At 45.9% G+C, this 17,185-nt stretch overlaps 1 protein-coding gene across 1 annotated transcript; it reads right to left on the bottom strand.

The window, feature by feature from the left end:
- Positions 1-542: 542 nt before the first annotated feature.
- LOC149275626 (vesicle-fusing ATPase-like) lies at positions 543-16,018 on the bottom strand. Its single transcript, XM_089504520.1, has 21 exons — positions 16,007-16,018; positions 11,497-11,582; positions 10,277-10,376; positions 9,966-10,005; positions 7,823-7,989; positions 6,724-6,831; positions 6,530-6,605; positions 5,823-5,978; positions 4,492-4,691; positions 4,227-4,392; positions 4,076-4,150; positions 3,697-3,884; positions 2,549-2,644; positions 2,263-2,419; positions 2,005-2,138; positions 1,772-1,838; positions 1,599-1,678; positions 1,377-1,511; positions 982-1,095; positions 745-800; positions 543-570 (listed from the first exon to the last, which is right to left on the bottom strand). Exons 1-21 carry the CDS (start codon positions 16,016-16,018, stop codon positions 543-545), a joined length of 2,241 nt encoding a protein of 746 aa, XP_089360646.1.
- Positions 16,019-17,185: the final 1,167 nt, after the last annotated feature.

The raw sequence follows: 17,185 nt of genomic DNA, 5'->3' as shown, positions 1-17,185 counted from the left end.
TTCAAATATCAAACGTATTCATTAACCCTACCAACAAACTAAGACAGAGGATCGGAACCTCGTGGGAAGGGCTTTTCCGAGTACGCGCGCACCCTGTATTCCATTACGGTAAATATTATTAGGTGTTAGTGTGTGTGTGCGTAGGGGTATGTGTGTGTGTGTGTGTAGGGGTGTGTGTGTGTGTGTAGGTGTGTGTGTGTGCGTGCGTAGGGGTGTGTTGAGTATTACCAAGTTGGCAACGACCCGGCTGGGAAGATATGCCAAGTTTACATCAACTGAGACCGAAACATTGCAACATGACCACTGTTTGTCCCGAGCATTCATACCAAGAAGCGAGGTGACATGAAATCTGATTGATGAGAAGGTAGAAGAGGTCTAGACAGAGCATGAAGGTATATCAGAGCCACATGCATGTCTATTGTGAGACGGACTGGGGGGGGGGGGGGCCAGTAGAAACGGCTCTGGGATCCAACCTTCCCAGGAAAAGCTGGTTTGTGGGGAATGTTACTTCTGAAAATGGGTCCTGATCCCGCCAGAAGGGGTTATTCATATTCACGGCGAACCGGATCTCTGCGGAGGACGAGAAGATGGCAGAGGGGTTAAAAAGTCACTCATTTCATTGGACATCACAGTGAATAAACTGACTGACCTTGCCTATGTCAAGCAGTTTACTCCCCACGACTCCCATAACTCTCTGCCAGCCAGAGGTCCGACCCGCTGCCCTTGAGCGCAGCCTATACTTACGCAGCCTCTTGCTTAAGAAGGGCGAGAAACTTGCTAGCGCGATACTCTGGATTCATCTGAAAAAGCAAAAATGGAACAATGTACGGAAATACTAGAAGCACGAGGGAGATAAAGGTGTTTACACATTATGTGGAATGAAGGAGAACATGGCGTAGAAAGCCATAATGACGGGACGCAGACACATAAATTAGCCCAATTTAAATGGAGCTGCAAAATAAAGGTCGACAGCATCCTCACCTGCATGGACATCTCAATCAACATGAGAAGCTTCTTGATTCCAATGTAAACTTTTTTGCCCTTGACATGTTGAGCGATGGTAGCCCGCTCGTTGTCTTTGAAGTTGCCCAGAAGCTGAAGGAGAAAACGGAGATACCAAATAAATACACAGCGTGTCGGCCCCGGTACGGATCTCCTACTAAGAGAACGGGATATAAACGTTACGGCGTCTGGTCATTCGCTCATGGAACTAAAGAACAATAATCGCAACTACTTTGCCGAGACCGCCGCAAAAATTGAGTCCACCGTGTGTTTAAAGGGACAGCGTGACAGACATTACTGAAGCCTACAAAGGACAAAGCATAGATCTCGGTTACAAGCTCGGTTCCCAATATCGTTGGGTTTTCTCTATTTACCTCCAGAGCTTCCATGAGCTGCGGTCCCGTGCAGATGTTTGGAATGTGGATGGTGGTGCTGAAGGCATCAAGCATCTCCATCTCCTGCAGAACATCCTTACGGCTTGTGGTGCCAATAATCAGGAGCTTACGGCCCTGGAGAGCGAGGGACGCAGACGGTTACGAGACGGTGCTTCACTCTGACGTTTCAAATTGGAAGTAACGCTATTAAGTGCCTCTTACCTGCGGAGGGGGCTTTTTCAGGAGCACAAGCAGAGCCTGTAGCACCAAATTGGAGAAACGAGGACCAATGGGGACATAATCTATAAAGAATATAAAGAACGGAGGTAAAGTAACACCTTTCAGACATTTAACTCTCTCCAAGACCAATTCCCAGGGTGTATGGTGCACCTCACCTAGCAGCCTTTCAATGTCATCGACGACAACGCAGCTCAGCTGGGACTTGTAAGCATCATCAAAGATCTGAGGAGAGAGGAAAGTGTTGGCCATGGGCCACCTGCAATAGGTGGTCAGTGCTGGCAAAGAACCAGGAGTGATACAAACACTGGTGGAGTCTAGTGGTCCATTAATGGAAGGTATAAGGTAGCCGAGATGACGAAAGTCAGGATCATGCACCCGGATTTCGTACCTTCTTTATAGCCTGGCATTTGGCAGTCTCAGAGAACCCGATCATCTTTTCTGGTGAGCAGATCTTAATGAATGGGAAGTTGGATTCCTCAGAGATCTTAGCAGCCAGTGCTGTTTTGCCACTGTGTGGAGGTCCTATCCAAAGAAATGTCAATCAGCAACATATATACTGTCGTCAAACACTATGAAACCCAGTCAGTTGTTATCATTAAGCAGTCATACACCGAAGGGAGAAATAACACCTTTCCAAGTGTCTCACCTTCCAGAAGCACGCTGACCAAAGGAGTGCGGTCACTATTCTTGGTTTGTTGGACCAGCAGTTCGCCGTCATCCAAGATGCGGGTGACGGGATCTCCCCACTTGATGATACCGTTCATGATGTAGCTGGCATAGTCCTCTTGGTTGGTTCCAAATGCCTGAAAGGTAGAGGACGGTCAAGCGACTAGAAGACCCACAGGTTCAAAGCGTGACCTCGTCAATGAGTGATTGTCAAAAACGTGTTGTCGGGAAGCGAGTGACGGGGAAAGTCTCAAAAGAATACTTGCAGGTTTTATGTCGTTTTCCAGGGAGGTTAAGAAGTCACTCCTTGTCACTTGCAGACGTTCAGCCTTCTCCATATCGACCTCCACTTTGTTGGTGGCCTGATGAGAAAACAATATGGACGTCAGCCTGTGCAAGGACAGAGAAACCATCGCTCTTGTGTATTAATCCAGTCCGTGGTGCAGAGGTGCGAAAACATGTTAACAACCCAACCAAACCTCATTATAGGTCAACTTCAAGACTTAGGAGAGGTAGAACAGAGGTCCATTAGTACATGGCGTTGATGACAACAGTTTCTGGGATGTGGTTTGGCCCATTTACAAGTCACTAGGCTGGGTATTCATAGTTAAAAACACCAGTGGCTAAACACCTAACAAAATCCCAAACCATGGCTTGTAAAGAATAAATATTGCCCCGTGAGCCACCTCTGGAAAGAGGAACAGCTCATTTGATCTGACAGGGACAGAGATACCAGGGTAACCTGAACGACAGAGAAGTTGGAGATAGAGAGAAATGGACTTTATATGCGTATAATTACCTTTGTAAAGGGGAAAATGATGTAACATATGTGATTTTACACTTTATGTATTGATGCTGCTCTAAATAACCAAATAAGTTTAGTTCCTAAACCGGACAGACAGTCGGGACCATTCCATAAAGTAACCATGCGGAGGGCAGACATTCTAGATCAGAAAAAGAGACTGCTTTCAGTAGACGCAGGTGTGGACACTCCAGTGAGGGCGTTATCGATTGATCTGGCGGTGAACGTGTTAAGCACACCTGATGGCCTTTAAACCCCCCCCCCCCATGCTAATAAGAACAAGTCTGGAAGGCTATAAGGCCAGGCCGGTGTCAGATATTACAAGGTGCTGAATGACAGAGAATGCCATTAGACAGGTCTAAAATAACAAAGATCTCGGAGAACGAGCTGGGGGGGGGGGACATCGTTCACAATGAAACACTGATCATATAAACGTATTCTGTCCTTCACAGAGCATTAGCTTACATTTATATATATTATATATAGATATACAGATATAAACATTACTCACACACAGGTAATGGACTTTGGGGTAGGTTGTCTCCTATTTGGAGACATTATAATTTAAAGAGAAGAAACGAAGATGCGTTGAGTCTTACGGCCACATCTTACCTTGATGTGCCGGTTCATAGCAGTGGACTGCGCGGCCCTGACCAGTCCCTCCAGTTCGGCCCCGCTAAAGTTTTTGGTCTCCACAGACAGTTCCGGTATGTCCACGTCTGTCGCAAGCAGACTGTGTTCCCTCATCCGGGCTGTGTGGATGTGAAGGATCTGGAGTCGTCCCTTCTCGTCGGGCAAACCTGGGCGAGGAAACGGAGAATGACAAAACCGAGTGAGCGATGTGAAAAGGATGCGGACAACAACGTGATGGAACATTAATAAATTACCAAGAAAAAAAAAAGAGCCCTGGGTTTGGAGAAACAAAGAAAACACAAAACGTAAACCATGAAAACGGGAAGAAAGAAAGAAACGAAAGGTCCTCCTCACTCACCAATCTCCATCTTCACCTCCAACCTTCCAGGTCTCAAGAGAGCTTCATCAATCAAGTCTGGCCTGTTGGTCATCCCTGAGAAGAACATAAAGAGCAATAAGGCACTGCTCCTCCGCCATGTCCAAAGAAGTGCTTCCGGCTCCCCGCTTACCTATCACTAAGATGTTGTTGAGCTGCTCCACTCCGTCGATCTTGGACAGCAGCTGGTTGACCACAGTGTCATGGACGCCGGTGCTGCCCGCCATGCTCCCTCTCTGCTTGCAGATGGCATCTATCTCGTCGAAGATGATGATGTGCAGCCCACTGTTGGCACCCAGCTGAAATAAAAAAAAGGATCAAAGAGCATCCTGGTTAAGAATGGATTACAGTTATTAAAACCCTAAATGCACTGTAATATCCTTGCCCATGGCACTCACCCTCCTCTGTTCCTCTTCGGCATCAGCGAACAGCTTGCGGATGTTGGCCTCGGACTCTCCCACGTACTTGTTCAGGATTTCTGGTCCGTTCACCACCTTCGGCTCTCTGGCATTCAACATCTTGCCGATCTGCCGAGCCATTAGCGTCTTACCGCATCCAGGCGGACCGTATAGGAGGATGCCTTTCACGTGCTTGCAACCTGCGGCGAGTCAAGTGGGAACTAGATTGTAAGCTCACAAGGTACAGGAAAGTATTATTATTAATAAAAGTATTATTAATAAAAAAAAAAGTACCAAGCTGTGCTTTCTCCTGGTCTATAGTTATATTTTTTCTTCCCAAATGTTGTGTGTAATTTATTGGGTCTAGAAGCGTAACATCTGCGAGGACACCGCTGGCATAAGAATGGTGTCGGGGAGAGAAAAGGAGGGTTTTTGGTCTTTGGCAGACTCGGGCACTTTGTGAAATTACCTGCCTGTGCTGACAGCCTTGTGTTTAGAAATCAGGATGCCTGTCATCTCGGTCTAATCCGACTTACAGTCTGACCTTTACCTGCTGTCCAGGTTCGAATGTGCAAAGAACTCAGAATAAGAAGTAAAAAAAACAGCGGCAGGCACTTCTTTGGAAACGATGGCTTTTAATGGGCTAACGGGGTCTACTCCATATAAGAAGCAAGGAAACCCCCAAGCTACTTGATGCAGGTAGAGATCTACGAAGCCAGCAGCACAAACCTCTCCAAAAGAGTTTATTTTGTGATCTGAGCACCACCTGACGTTGTAGAGCAGGGGTGTCCAACCTGCGGCCCTCCAGCTGCTGCAGGACTACATCTCCCATACTCCTCAGCCAGCCCCTTCGCTGAAAGAGCATTATGGAGGGCCGCAGGTTGGACACCCCTGTTGTAGAGGATCACATGTGGCATTATATCCCAGAAGGTGAGAGATCACTAAGATCTGTTCTGGTGGCTGCAGAACCGTCTCAATGAAGAGCCATCAATGATGGGAAGTACGACTGGGCAGAGGGAGCCCTCTAGGGGAGGCTTGCTAAGAGCCCCCAGTATTATTTAAGAGGGTCCTGTTTGCCGTGAGAACTTCACTAATAGTCTTGAAAACACCATGGATTTATTTTCGTAAATCCGTGAAGTATTTTACCCAACTATGAGCGTTACATGAAATGGTTGCTAAATAACTCTGAACGTGTTGGGGGCAGTTGACCTGATCTGAGGTTATAGTAGCACAGCATGACATGAATACGTTCAGCTACCCTCGCTATAATCCCCCGACTATATACGTAAGTAGATCTCGTGGCGGGCTCTCGCGTTTATAAAAATACTCACCCATCTGTTCCACAATCTCTGGTGGAAAAACTCGGGAAGCAAAGGCTCGTCTGAAAATGTCTGAGAACTCCTTGTCTAAGCCTCCAATGCCCATCTTCTCAAAGTTCCAGTCTGGATTGATAATGGACTGGCGGCCTTGCTTGGTCTTGGATTTGCCTAAAATAAAAAAAAAATCAGTATATATGTGCCTTGTAAACTGAGCCCAGAAGGGGAGAACTAGAAGCATATGCTGTGTTTTTTGTCCATGGCCTCTTAATTATTATTATTTTTTAAAGAAATACTTTTGCTGGAAGTTTTTATTTGTTTTATTCTGGGGTTTAAAGGGATTTCTTTCTCATTCTGGAGCATCTTCCGCAGCCTGAACTTTGTATAGACGATCACAGGTCGCCCTCTTGTGGACATTCTGGATAAGACAGGCCATGGGGTTTTTACACATTACACACATTCACGCACACATTCACGCACACATTTGTTAGATGTATCATAAACAGATCTAACTATCCATACATATGGGCCTAAATACAGAAGCACAACTATTGTGATAATAATATAAAGGTGCTGTTCCACTCAAAACTTAGAAAGTGTTCCGTTCAGCAGAGGAGGTAGAACACCACATTTAAGATGTGGGTTGTGGATTGAGAAGAAAGCATCATAGCTGTTAAAGAACCCAGACTTTATCTTATTGTTAGCGCAAATACATGGCTCACCTGTGAGGTTCAGAGTTGACGTGTCTGCCTTCTCAAACACAACTTGACTGTTCCCCACCACCAGCCCAACCTCGATCTGCAAAAGAAAAGTTGAAGGTTGGCGCTCAGGAAATTCAAGAAACTACATTATGTCATCATGAAATCAGGCATGAAGATTTTGGCCCACCGGACACTAAACAGTGGGCAAGACTCACCTTTTGCCTCTTGGCCGTAGACTGCTCTCCCCTTAAAATACTTGGATCCATGGCTTCAATGTCCTTCACCACCAGTCCGAAAAGTTTGTCACAGAATGAAAACACCAGCTGTGGGGGTTTAAAGTACACGTCAAGCACATCTGCTGCGATAACAAAGATTCCCACAGTAGTGTTTCCCAAATGGTGGTCTTTTGATGAGGAGGGGTCTACAGGGAACCACCTGGAGTTAAAGTTTTCTTTTGCTAAGACAGGGCTCGACAAATCCCAGGCGCCAGGTGTTTGTCAGCCTGTTACATCCACAAAAAATTGCCCACGCGGGGGCACAGCCACTCAGAGCCTGCCCCCGAGCCTGAGGTCACTCCCACGGAGTGATCCTGTAGGCTGAAAACGCGGTTGCAGGAAAACCAGCAATCGCGTTTTCAGCTGCCACAGGCAGCTTCAGGGAAGGTGGTTGAGTGTTGATTGGGTTACCTGACACAACATCCCTCTGCTGCCTGATCGCTCCATGAGAGCGAAAGTGCAGCCTTAACCCCTTCAATGCCGCGGCTTCCAGGCAGACCACCAGCAGCAGAGCCCCCTACAAAACGGGAATTAACCCCTGAAATGCCGCGATCGCAAACAGCAACAGCAAAAACGAGCCTCCACAGGCCCTTTGATGACTCCTGTAGGCATGGAAGCCTATCGAGTGGGGAGACCAGCCCCCCTTGCTCCCCGATCGCTCCATGAGAGCGACAGTGCACCGTTAACCCCTTCAATGCCACAATTGTGTATGACACATTCGTGGCATTGCAGGGGTTAACATTTGTCCCCACAAGCTTGTGGGGACTAAATATCAGGCAATGCTGTGCTCCAATGGAACATCAGCATTGAAAGAGTTAAAAAAAAATAAAAAATAAAATAATTATAATAAAAAATAAAACATTAACGATATGATAGGAAGGGTCAGCTTGGCTGTCTCTTAGGAGACACTCGCTGGGGTCTCTCAGTCTCAGACCTTGGTGAGTATGTTCTACTGATGCCGCTCAACCCACAGCGTGACAGCCTTTCATACTTTAGACAGCGAAAGTAACACATTTAACCCCTGCGTAACCAGACGTACTTGCTGGCCCACGGAGAAGGCCTGGTTGTTGAACTGCTGGATGAATTCCGCGGCCATTCTGTCGGTGTCGTACGGGTTGGAATCTATACTCTTCTTCTGGAGGAAGTCGATCTCTATGGTCATGGTTCCGATGCACTGCTTTGTCTTGTCAAAAGTGTAGATCGCAACTGCAAAGGTGAAAGAGGACAATCCATGACTTCAAAAAGGACTGCCCGCTGTACACTAAGCACGGCATTAGCTAGCTCCTGGAGATTATGGTCTGGCTCTGTTGCCATTTTGCCAGGGTTAGTTCCCATGAGCTGTTAATATCACTATGAGAATCAAAACGTGACATTCCTCGAACACTTTCTGCAGAACGAGCCAGCGGCGCAGTCTCCACAAACTTCTTTAACTGGAGGAGAACCCTAAAGTTTTATGGTGTTTTTTTCCTCGGGGCTGAAGGAAACCCACAGAACCTTCTCTTTGAAGGACTCGGCAGCACTTTCCATGGCTGGCCGGACAGCACAAGATTCAGCACCATGGACAGCACCCAGCATCAGCAGACGGCCCGGAGGTGCCTCTCGCGCTCAGATCATTGCTGAGGTTTATTCACTAAGTGGAGAGCTGGCAGGGGAGTCGTGGTATAAACCCCCAACACTGCTAGATTTCTCCAGCTGGCCCTGTACAATGCATAATTCAATGGGTGAGGAGACTGGAGAAGTGTCACAGATTTAACTGTACATTAGACAGGGCCAGCAAGCTCTTATAAATTGTATAAATGGATGTTTATTCCCCAAACATAAAAACGTGATATAAAACGGACACAATTATCTATATTTATATGGAACGTAGAGTCACTCTGCATGAGCTCACAATCCGTTCTCTTCCTACACTCCGCGAGACCATCTGTTACCCAGAACGAGCTCGCCGCAGAAAGATTGCAAATGAAATGCAGCCCTCTGTCTCTTGGGGGTCGGGGAAAGCAAAGAGTTAAACCTAAACATGTGCATCGCATTTGTTTGCAGGACAGGCAAGCGATCACCATCCGCCGGGGAGCTGATTTTGTGTTTCCATGAGCTGGGGCCAAACATCTCTGTTGGCCTCGAGTCCCGATCTATGGGTTACGCCATTAGGGATCGTACCCACCTTTGTTTGTCTATTAACCCTGCGAAGTGCCGATCACGGGTAAATATTGACCGAGAAGAAGAGTTTGTAGGCAGGGCTGGGGCTGGGGCAGATCGGCCCCATTCGGCTCCCGTCTGGCCGGCCTATTTTCTGGCTGTAAAGACTCAAACCTTAATCAGTCGTTGGTCATGCTCATCTTCAGGAGCCGAATGTCTATCCCTCACTGTATTACCCTCTACCACTTCTGCTGGGAGGCTGTTCCATTTATCTTTGTCTTTTCAGTAAAGTAAAACTCTCCAAACCCCCTAGCCTTTAGACTATAACTATTACGAACTATTGTTCTATGATTTCTCCTCTGCAATAATATCCACTAATGCACTGAAACCAAACCAAATATGAAATTAGAAACCGGTTTCTGGTCCAGCTATGATTTATAGTGAAAAGGATGAGGCTTCCATGCTGGCCATCAAAAGAGGTCACCTTGAATTCTCCATTCCCTTCAAATAGTAATCTAATTCAATTATTATTAATTAGTTCATTCTACCGGGTAGACCCTGCCTGTCTCTAATATGTACCAATGGTGTCCCCATTGGGCAACCTAATTAGGGAAGGGGAACGTTGGGAGGAGGTACGTTACGCCTGTTTTTAGCCACATCTCCTTATGTCTAACAATATCCAGTAAGTAACGTTAAGGAAGCAACGGCTTCTACCCAGGCTTCATCGGTCAATACCCTACGGAGAGGACTTCTCCATAACCAACCTTCCCGTTCTCATCTCTCCCCGGCTTAATGCGCTAATAAAATACCAACGCTCGGTCGGGGGACCACGGGGAGGAGAGAGGAGTTATTTATGGCATCACAGGATCTACACGGCTCCCGGGGGCCTTAATTATTCAAGGCAAGGTCGGAAACAGCTTCTGGCTTAGCAAGGCAGAGAAAGCGAAGACGAAGGAAGCTGGAGAACCGATTCAATTATATCTGGGGTGTATGCGGTCAGACGCGAACCGCCTAAAATCCATAAAGGGGGTATTTTTTCTTACCTTCTACATCTTGCCCAATGGAGAGGCCGGCCCATTTTCTCTAAAAAGTAGGAAAAATAATAAAGAAAATAAGTTTTACGAGGGTACAACACAGAAAAATGAATTGGGAGTTTGACGTTGAGGAACATAGAGGTCTCGCATCCACTGAAGAAGAAAATGGCCAAAATGAGGACTCTCGGGACATTTTGGATCGCGTTATTTTTTTAATTTTAGATCTACTAACGGGAGTTCCGGGAGGATGCGGGAATGTTTTAGAACTTTCAGATACGGACAGTTTGGGTGGAGAACGTTAGAAGGTGAGGCCGTCTTACCTGAGGGAGGCTGAAGGCAATCGTTACGGGCAATACGGTGTGGTGAGTCTTCACCGTGAAGATGTACTTGTGGCTCTGTGAGGTCCTGACAGTCACGTGTCTGGAGGAAGAAGAAGTAAAAACACAGAGCGTCATGCCCAAAGTATCAAGACAAACCAAATACTAGACGAAGAATTCTAGAATCCCTTCTTATAGACCAGCAATTGTCTGATCACACAACTTGCATAGAACGTTGGAAGAATGTCCCATATATCTTATTACGTTACTCGGTAGATAAGTGGAACAGCCTCCCAGCAGAAGTGGTAGAGGGTAATACAGTGAGGGTATTAAACATGCATGGGATAGACATACGGCTCCTGAATCTAAGACGAGACCAACGACTGATTAAGGTTTGAGTCTTTACAGCAGGAGAAACGGGAACTAGATGGGTTCCTATGCTTCATATTCACATATCTACTTGTAACGTTACGAGGCAACACATTTTCCTACATTAATCAGGTCGTGTTTTAATTATTTTTATTTTTTTTTACACAAAACAAACCGCCACCTGCATTAATTATCACAAATAACTGTTTCCGCTTCTCTGCCTTGAGGCTTGAATCACCTTTGCTGCGAAACGCGTGAGGCTCCTGGCGCTGAGATTGATACAGATGATAATGTACCCAAGGATCTAATGAGCACAGGGGGCTTCTCTAACCCTAACATAACCCCCCCCCAAGTCTGCTGGGGCTTAATTGTCTTAAAATATTGCAAAACATGTCATGTACTCCTAATCAACAAAAAAAAGCTGGATATTGCGCAGAAAGGATCGGAGGTGAAGGGCCGTGAAGACCCTTTCCCACCAGGCTGATGCTAGACACCATTACTGGTCGATGAAGGTTTGTTGTAGAACCGGTTTCAACCCCAGCAGTTGGTTATTGGGTATGAACATTGGGTTTCTGGGGTATAACAAGCAGGGAAAGGTATGAATCTGTTAGCTGGGGTGGGGTGTAAATGGCTTAAACATAGGAACTCATACAAACGTAGTGCAGATGGGATCCACCATTGGCTGCAGAAAGCACCATGCTCCTTCTTACATGACCTCCTCGTGGTCAGACGTGGTGCTGTTGGTCCTATAATATACCTCTAATAACCCTCACGTACGTAAGTGATGTGCAACAGGACGGGATGCAGAACCCCTGTACGTTCTGGTGACGCGCATGCACTCTCACGACACTTACTGGCCAGACTGGAAATCCTTCTCGCTGACCACTGCACAGTTGGTGAGGGAAAGCTCATCTGTGGGGCAACGGGCTGCCTGCATAGACTGAACACAGCAAGAAGGCATGGCGTTAGAGAAAAAACAACCGGAGGATAATTACTATCATCACACATTATATCAAGGGACCCGCGGCGACGCAGATGATATTTATCACAATTGTGTTTAATATATATATAGTGTGAACTAACAAACATCTTCTGATATGTCGTAGTTTAGAAGATAAACCCTTTTCTGAGCTTCTACTTCGTGCAACGTGGAGAGGTGAAGGTCTCGCTGTCCTTGGTGGGCTGACCGGAACGCTGACAGAAGATACCGAGCTAGTTCCGGGGGTTCTACAGACCAGCGCTGACCTTGTCATATAACATAACGAGCGTGAAGGTCACCTTCATGGACAATGTCAGTCGGATACACCCACCACGCACCTGCAGAACATGCCGGAGGGGTAGATGATGTGCTGCCGTCAGCAGTAACATGTACAATATAATCAGTAACACGCAGGTGGGCTCGGCAACCAGGTGCCTCTCGTTTTGACCCCACGTTGTCTCGGTTGAGGTTGTCCTCGTCACCCTGTCTAGATATCAAAGCTCTAGCGATCCCGTATCTGTTACAATGAGCTTCGGCGGCTGGCTTCCAGCCCGTTCCGCTCTTCACGGAAAATCTTTTGACTCCTGTGACGGCGTCTTGTGTTGCGAACGTATTACGTAACATTTCACACAGTTCCCCCGAGAAACAGCTAATACTTGCAAAGCGCTCGAGATCTTTCTTTTGAAAGCATTTCCTTGCACCTTGGAGAGGTTTTCCAAACCCAAAGACCTGAGAAAAATTCTACCACGCGGGGGGGAAAAGCTAAAATAAAATGTGCCATTTACAAGGGAGTTTACACAGAGAGCTGGGTTAGACCTGTTGGCTTAACTCTTTGCTTTCCTTTATCTCTCGATTTCGTCTTTGGGGTCCATCTGAAGGCGTGACCTCCCCTGGGCTTACCGAGGTCATGGCCATGCAAACAGGTCACATCATCTACACGGAGAACTGAAATCCCCGAGGCTTTAGATACATTTCTGTAATCGGCTGACTGATTAAGACCATAAGCCTGTCAAAGCGCAGGCCATATCAGACCGTGGGTTTTATGGAAGGAAAGGTTGGGGAAATGGAGTTTCTCCTTCGTACTCCAAATCTATGGTGTCTTAAATGTACGGCGTGGGCCCCGAACCTAAACTCAAAAGTTGGGAGAAAAAAAATGTAGAGATATTCAGAAGACCTGTGAGGCCAAACTTGTTCCTATTTCTCATTAACTGGAAAAGTTACTCCTTTGAGAACATTTGATTGTTACAAAGAGGACTTGTGTTCCAAAAAGCGCTAGAATTCCAAGTTTTTACATCCCGCAAAGCCAAACATGACTTCTAGATGTGTAGAAAAACTTTCCTTACTATGACCAGCACTGGTCCAACTTCCCCCACCATCCATCTTGGGTTCTTCATATACTCTATCAGGCCAGCCAGGGCTCTGAAAACGTTACCGGGGTCTTAAATTGATCTGTATGGACACATCCCCACCCTGGGGACCTAAAATGTGGTTCCCCAATTAGATTTAGATTCAACATACATCTTTACTGAAAAATTAGAGGACCAATTAGTGTCTCCCAAGCGTCCTACAATACTGGCGTGTCACGTGTCTCTGGCAACGAGACGGATGGTGTATTATTCCGAAATCTGTAAGACTGCGCTAGAGAGACTGCGCAGGAGATAAATCATTTACAATGCAGTCTCGGGAAGGACGAATCCCTGTCTGAAGCCAAAATTATTTGTTTCGGGGAGAAGGCGAGGAATACGACGTTTAGCCTCACAGCCCTCCCCATATGCAGTGAATCACGCTGATCCACAGAATCCAGGTCACTCTGCCGGAATCTCCCACAGCCCCAACCGGGCAAAAAAAAAAGAACCAAACCATTCTAAAATAAATATAAAAAATAAAAAAAACACAACAAAAAAATGGGACTATATATATATATATATATATATATATATATATAAAAAAAATCTAGCTGGAAATGGCTATATTCTCTCTGTCTGTATAAGCTTCTATCTAAGAGGAATGATACTAAATATTTATTAGGAAACCCATCACAATGGTCTCCATGGCGACTAGTCCACATTTAAAAATTTGCACCGTTACTACGGATACATGTTCATGTTCAATGTGCATTTCGTTATCCTAAGTGCGTTTGTATAAAGCTTGTAGAAATGCTTCCCGTACTATCAGCTGGGGGCCATCGGGACAGCATGATCCTTGGGGAGAACCCTTGATGTATTCCCACTCATCATGCGCTAATAAATTTGTTCCAGTGAGAGTTCGTTAGAACGTAACCCTCCTGCGTTAGGCTTTACGTATCTCTGTGGTCGAGTGGTCCTCTGTGGACCCACCTCTACTCCCTAGTTTGGAGATGGTTGGTAGATCTTCGGGTCTGGCTGTTAAGTTGCACACATTTGAGGTTGTGGAGTTATCCCTTCTCCGTATCTCCATTTGTAAGAGCAGCCAAGATGAAGAAAACATTATAACTCAGGCGGGGGAAGACGGTACCCTCAGCCTTAAGGTCTTCAGGTGGACACCTTGCTAGAATACCTTACGGACAGACACATCGCTTTATCCTACCTCACCAGACCGAGAGTTTATCTTAATATGAGATAAAGGTTCCATTAGGGTTGACTTTTAGGTTCCTCTGGCCAACCCAAAGGGCTTTGGATGAAACTGAAAAAACTTGCTTATAGGTTAAACTCAACGCTGCGGAAGGAGGCCACTTCACCCAGAACTGCGTCGAACTTGATGACAAACTCAAAGGCGCACTCAACAGACCCGACCCCCAACACCCAAGACCAACTCAACTGAGACACCGAGATCAACTCGAGGCAATTTGGATGAGTACAATAGTATTCCAACTGAGGACTCGTAATGTCCAACTCGACTTTCTGAGATTCTGTTTGGGTTGGTCAAGTTTCCTCTGCAACTCAACTTAAAAAACCAGCAGCCCTGCCCATACATATTACCGCACTCCCTCTTTTACTGCTTTTCTTTTTTTTTTTATTGTTATTTAACTGAACCCAGAACCAAATAAAGGCTAATTTAACAGCCCATGACACTCTACAGCTCACACAATAACACGAGGGCCGGATTTCGATTCCCCAAGCCTTATGCAGGATGCCAAACTGGGGCTCCTTACACTTGCACCAACACTCCAAATACGATTTATAGTCGGTAATAAAGCCAGCGACTGGGTTACTTCGCATTAACTACCCTCCATTAAACTGCAAATCAAAGCAGCTCCTCGAGGAAACCGGGGCGCGATCATCCGGCACCCCTTAAACAGAACTTGCTTTTCATACTTAACAAAAAAAAAAACATGCTTTTTTTTTCCACAGCTATTCATGATTTTAGATCTGCTTCGACTTCGCTAAAAAATGATTTTATTTAATAATTTATGTCTGGCTACTAAAGGATGCAGATGTTTGCCGATCCCAGTCACACCAGTAAAGACTGGAGAAAAACAGTCTATTCCTCTCAGTTCTCTAACGCCGATCAGCATTCCGATTAATATTATCCCGTCATGATTCCCCGCGGGGGTCCGCTATAAAGAGCATCGTTAATGAGAACAAATCGTGGAGCGGGAATAATCCCCCAGTATCAATGCTGAGTGACGGCACCTATCCCTACGTATATGTTTAGTGCGCACGGCCCCGAGCCCGGTGCTGCACCGACGCATCACGGAGATCTCGCGTTTAACCCTTCGCTGGCACGATAGGGGGGTCTCCGCTCTATGCCGATGAATGAAGACTCCCAGGAACCCTTTCCGTGTCATGAGATGCTGCGTGCGATCTCCATGTGTTAATCGGCGAATCCAAATAATCAGAGAAGAGACCTGCCTGCCGTTTCCCTATCACTGCGGAATGGATGGCGGATATTTATATCTGCACACAAATGGGACTCGGGAACGTGTAAAAAAACAATTAATAATAATAATCCAACCCACTTTCTGAATAAATATCAACAAACACCTATATACATATATATATATATATATATATACACACACACATTTACACACAATATATATATATATTCACACTGTATATAAATACTGATTATATATATATAGTTGATTGGTGTATAATGATGTGTATTATGAATTGTATTTTTGATATGTATCAATCATATATATGTATGTATATGTAAACACAGCATGTACACAGTAACACAGACAGATACACATGTACATGTTACACTGTATCCATTCTATTTGTATTCTCCATGTTTATTCCACATACATGTTCCCTATGGAGCCATAGATCTGCAGTGTAAGCCCATTCTGCAGTGTCAGGTAGCCATGTCATCCCTGCGGCAGGAAGTGATGGTCCCTAAATCCCTGACAGCCCCTGAGAACTTGCCCTCCTCCCCCAGTGTGGCCCCCGGTCACTCACCCGGGTAGCCATGTCTGCGGGGCTGCGGTCTCTTCAATGCACCGGCGACTAGCAGCAGTAACAGCTCAGCACTGGGGGGGCGGGGCAGGGGAGTCATGTGACAGGCAAGGATGAGGTGTCGTCAGAGAGCCGGGAGAGGAACTAGGAAGTAGGCGGAGACGTGAGCCGCCATCTTGGTAGAGGCATGACAACCTGGCAGAAAATGGTTGGGAGGATTTATTTAGAAAGTTTATATTTCATTAGACGATAATTAATTGTCAGCGTTGGAGGGGTACTAAGAAAGGCAGGGACATGGAATAAAGCCAGGGAACCGGTTTTGGTAGAGTGTTATTATCATTATTGATTATATTATTGATATGTTACTGCTACATGCATGACCAGGGTCATTGATATCCCCTTTTCCCTTGGGCACAAAGGCCTATAGCATTGTCCTATACCATATGCAATAAAAGGTGTTGTGAGGGGTGCGGAAGTTGGAATTGGGTGGAAAATGCTAATACTCATGGAGTAAGCGTGAAAAATGGTCAGAAATGGCCGGTTATATACAGAAGTCAGTGTGGCGATTATTATGCCTCTCTGTTTTTCACAGCTGATGCTTCCATATAGGTGGCATTAGAGACAAGGGCCCCACCTGCCCTATAGGTTGTCCCATCGTATCAATAAACACGCTTGAGGACTCTCCAGGTCACCGTTCAGAGCTTCTATTCTGGCGCCCACAGGTTGTGTCCTTGTGATTAAACGGTATGATCAGGCCCGTATCTGTTTCTGTATAGCGGGGCAGTATCCTGGTATTAAGCCCCAGCTGGGGAGCCTCTGTAGGACTTGTGCAATGGCTATATGTGGATACGGCCATGGCTGACCCGTTTTGGGTAGATCTCCCAATTCTCCGGTATTTTTGGAATTTTTTGGTTTCCACACTTTAGTTTGTGTGATTCCTTTTTGTAATTTGTTTTCTTAGTGGTATCTGCTCATGATAACTGAAAACATACTCTTGTTATAAAGGTAACAAGTATTATCTGTGGACATTTTAATTTTGAACTTCCACTATAGAAACAATCTCGGCATCTTTTGAATGAGTAGTCATTGTACCTCGACAGGTGAGGGGCATAGCCGTTCCATGAAGTAAGTGCACGCCTTAAACAAATAAACCAGCCATTGTGTGTCTTTAATATGGAACCT

This window comes from Sceloporus occidentalis, unplaced genomic scaffold, assembly GCF_023333645.1.
Source record: "Sceloporus occidentalis isolate IW3139 unplaced genomic scaffold, rSceOcc1.0.p SCAF_274, whole genome shotgun sequence".
NCBI lineage: Eukaryota > Metazoa > Chordata > Lepidosauria > Squamata > Phrynosomatidae > Sceloporus > Sceloporus occidentalis.
Note: the sequence above shows the minus strand (reverse complement) of the source record. Positions and strands in the feature narration are given on the sequence as shown.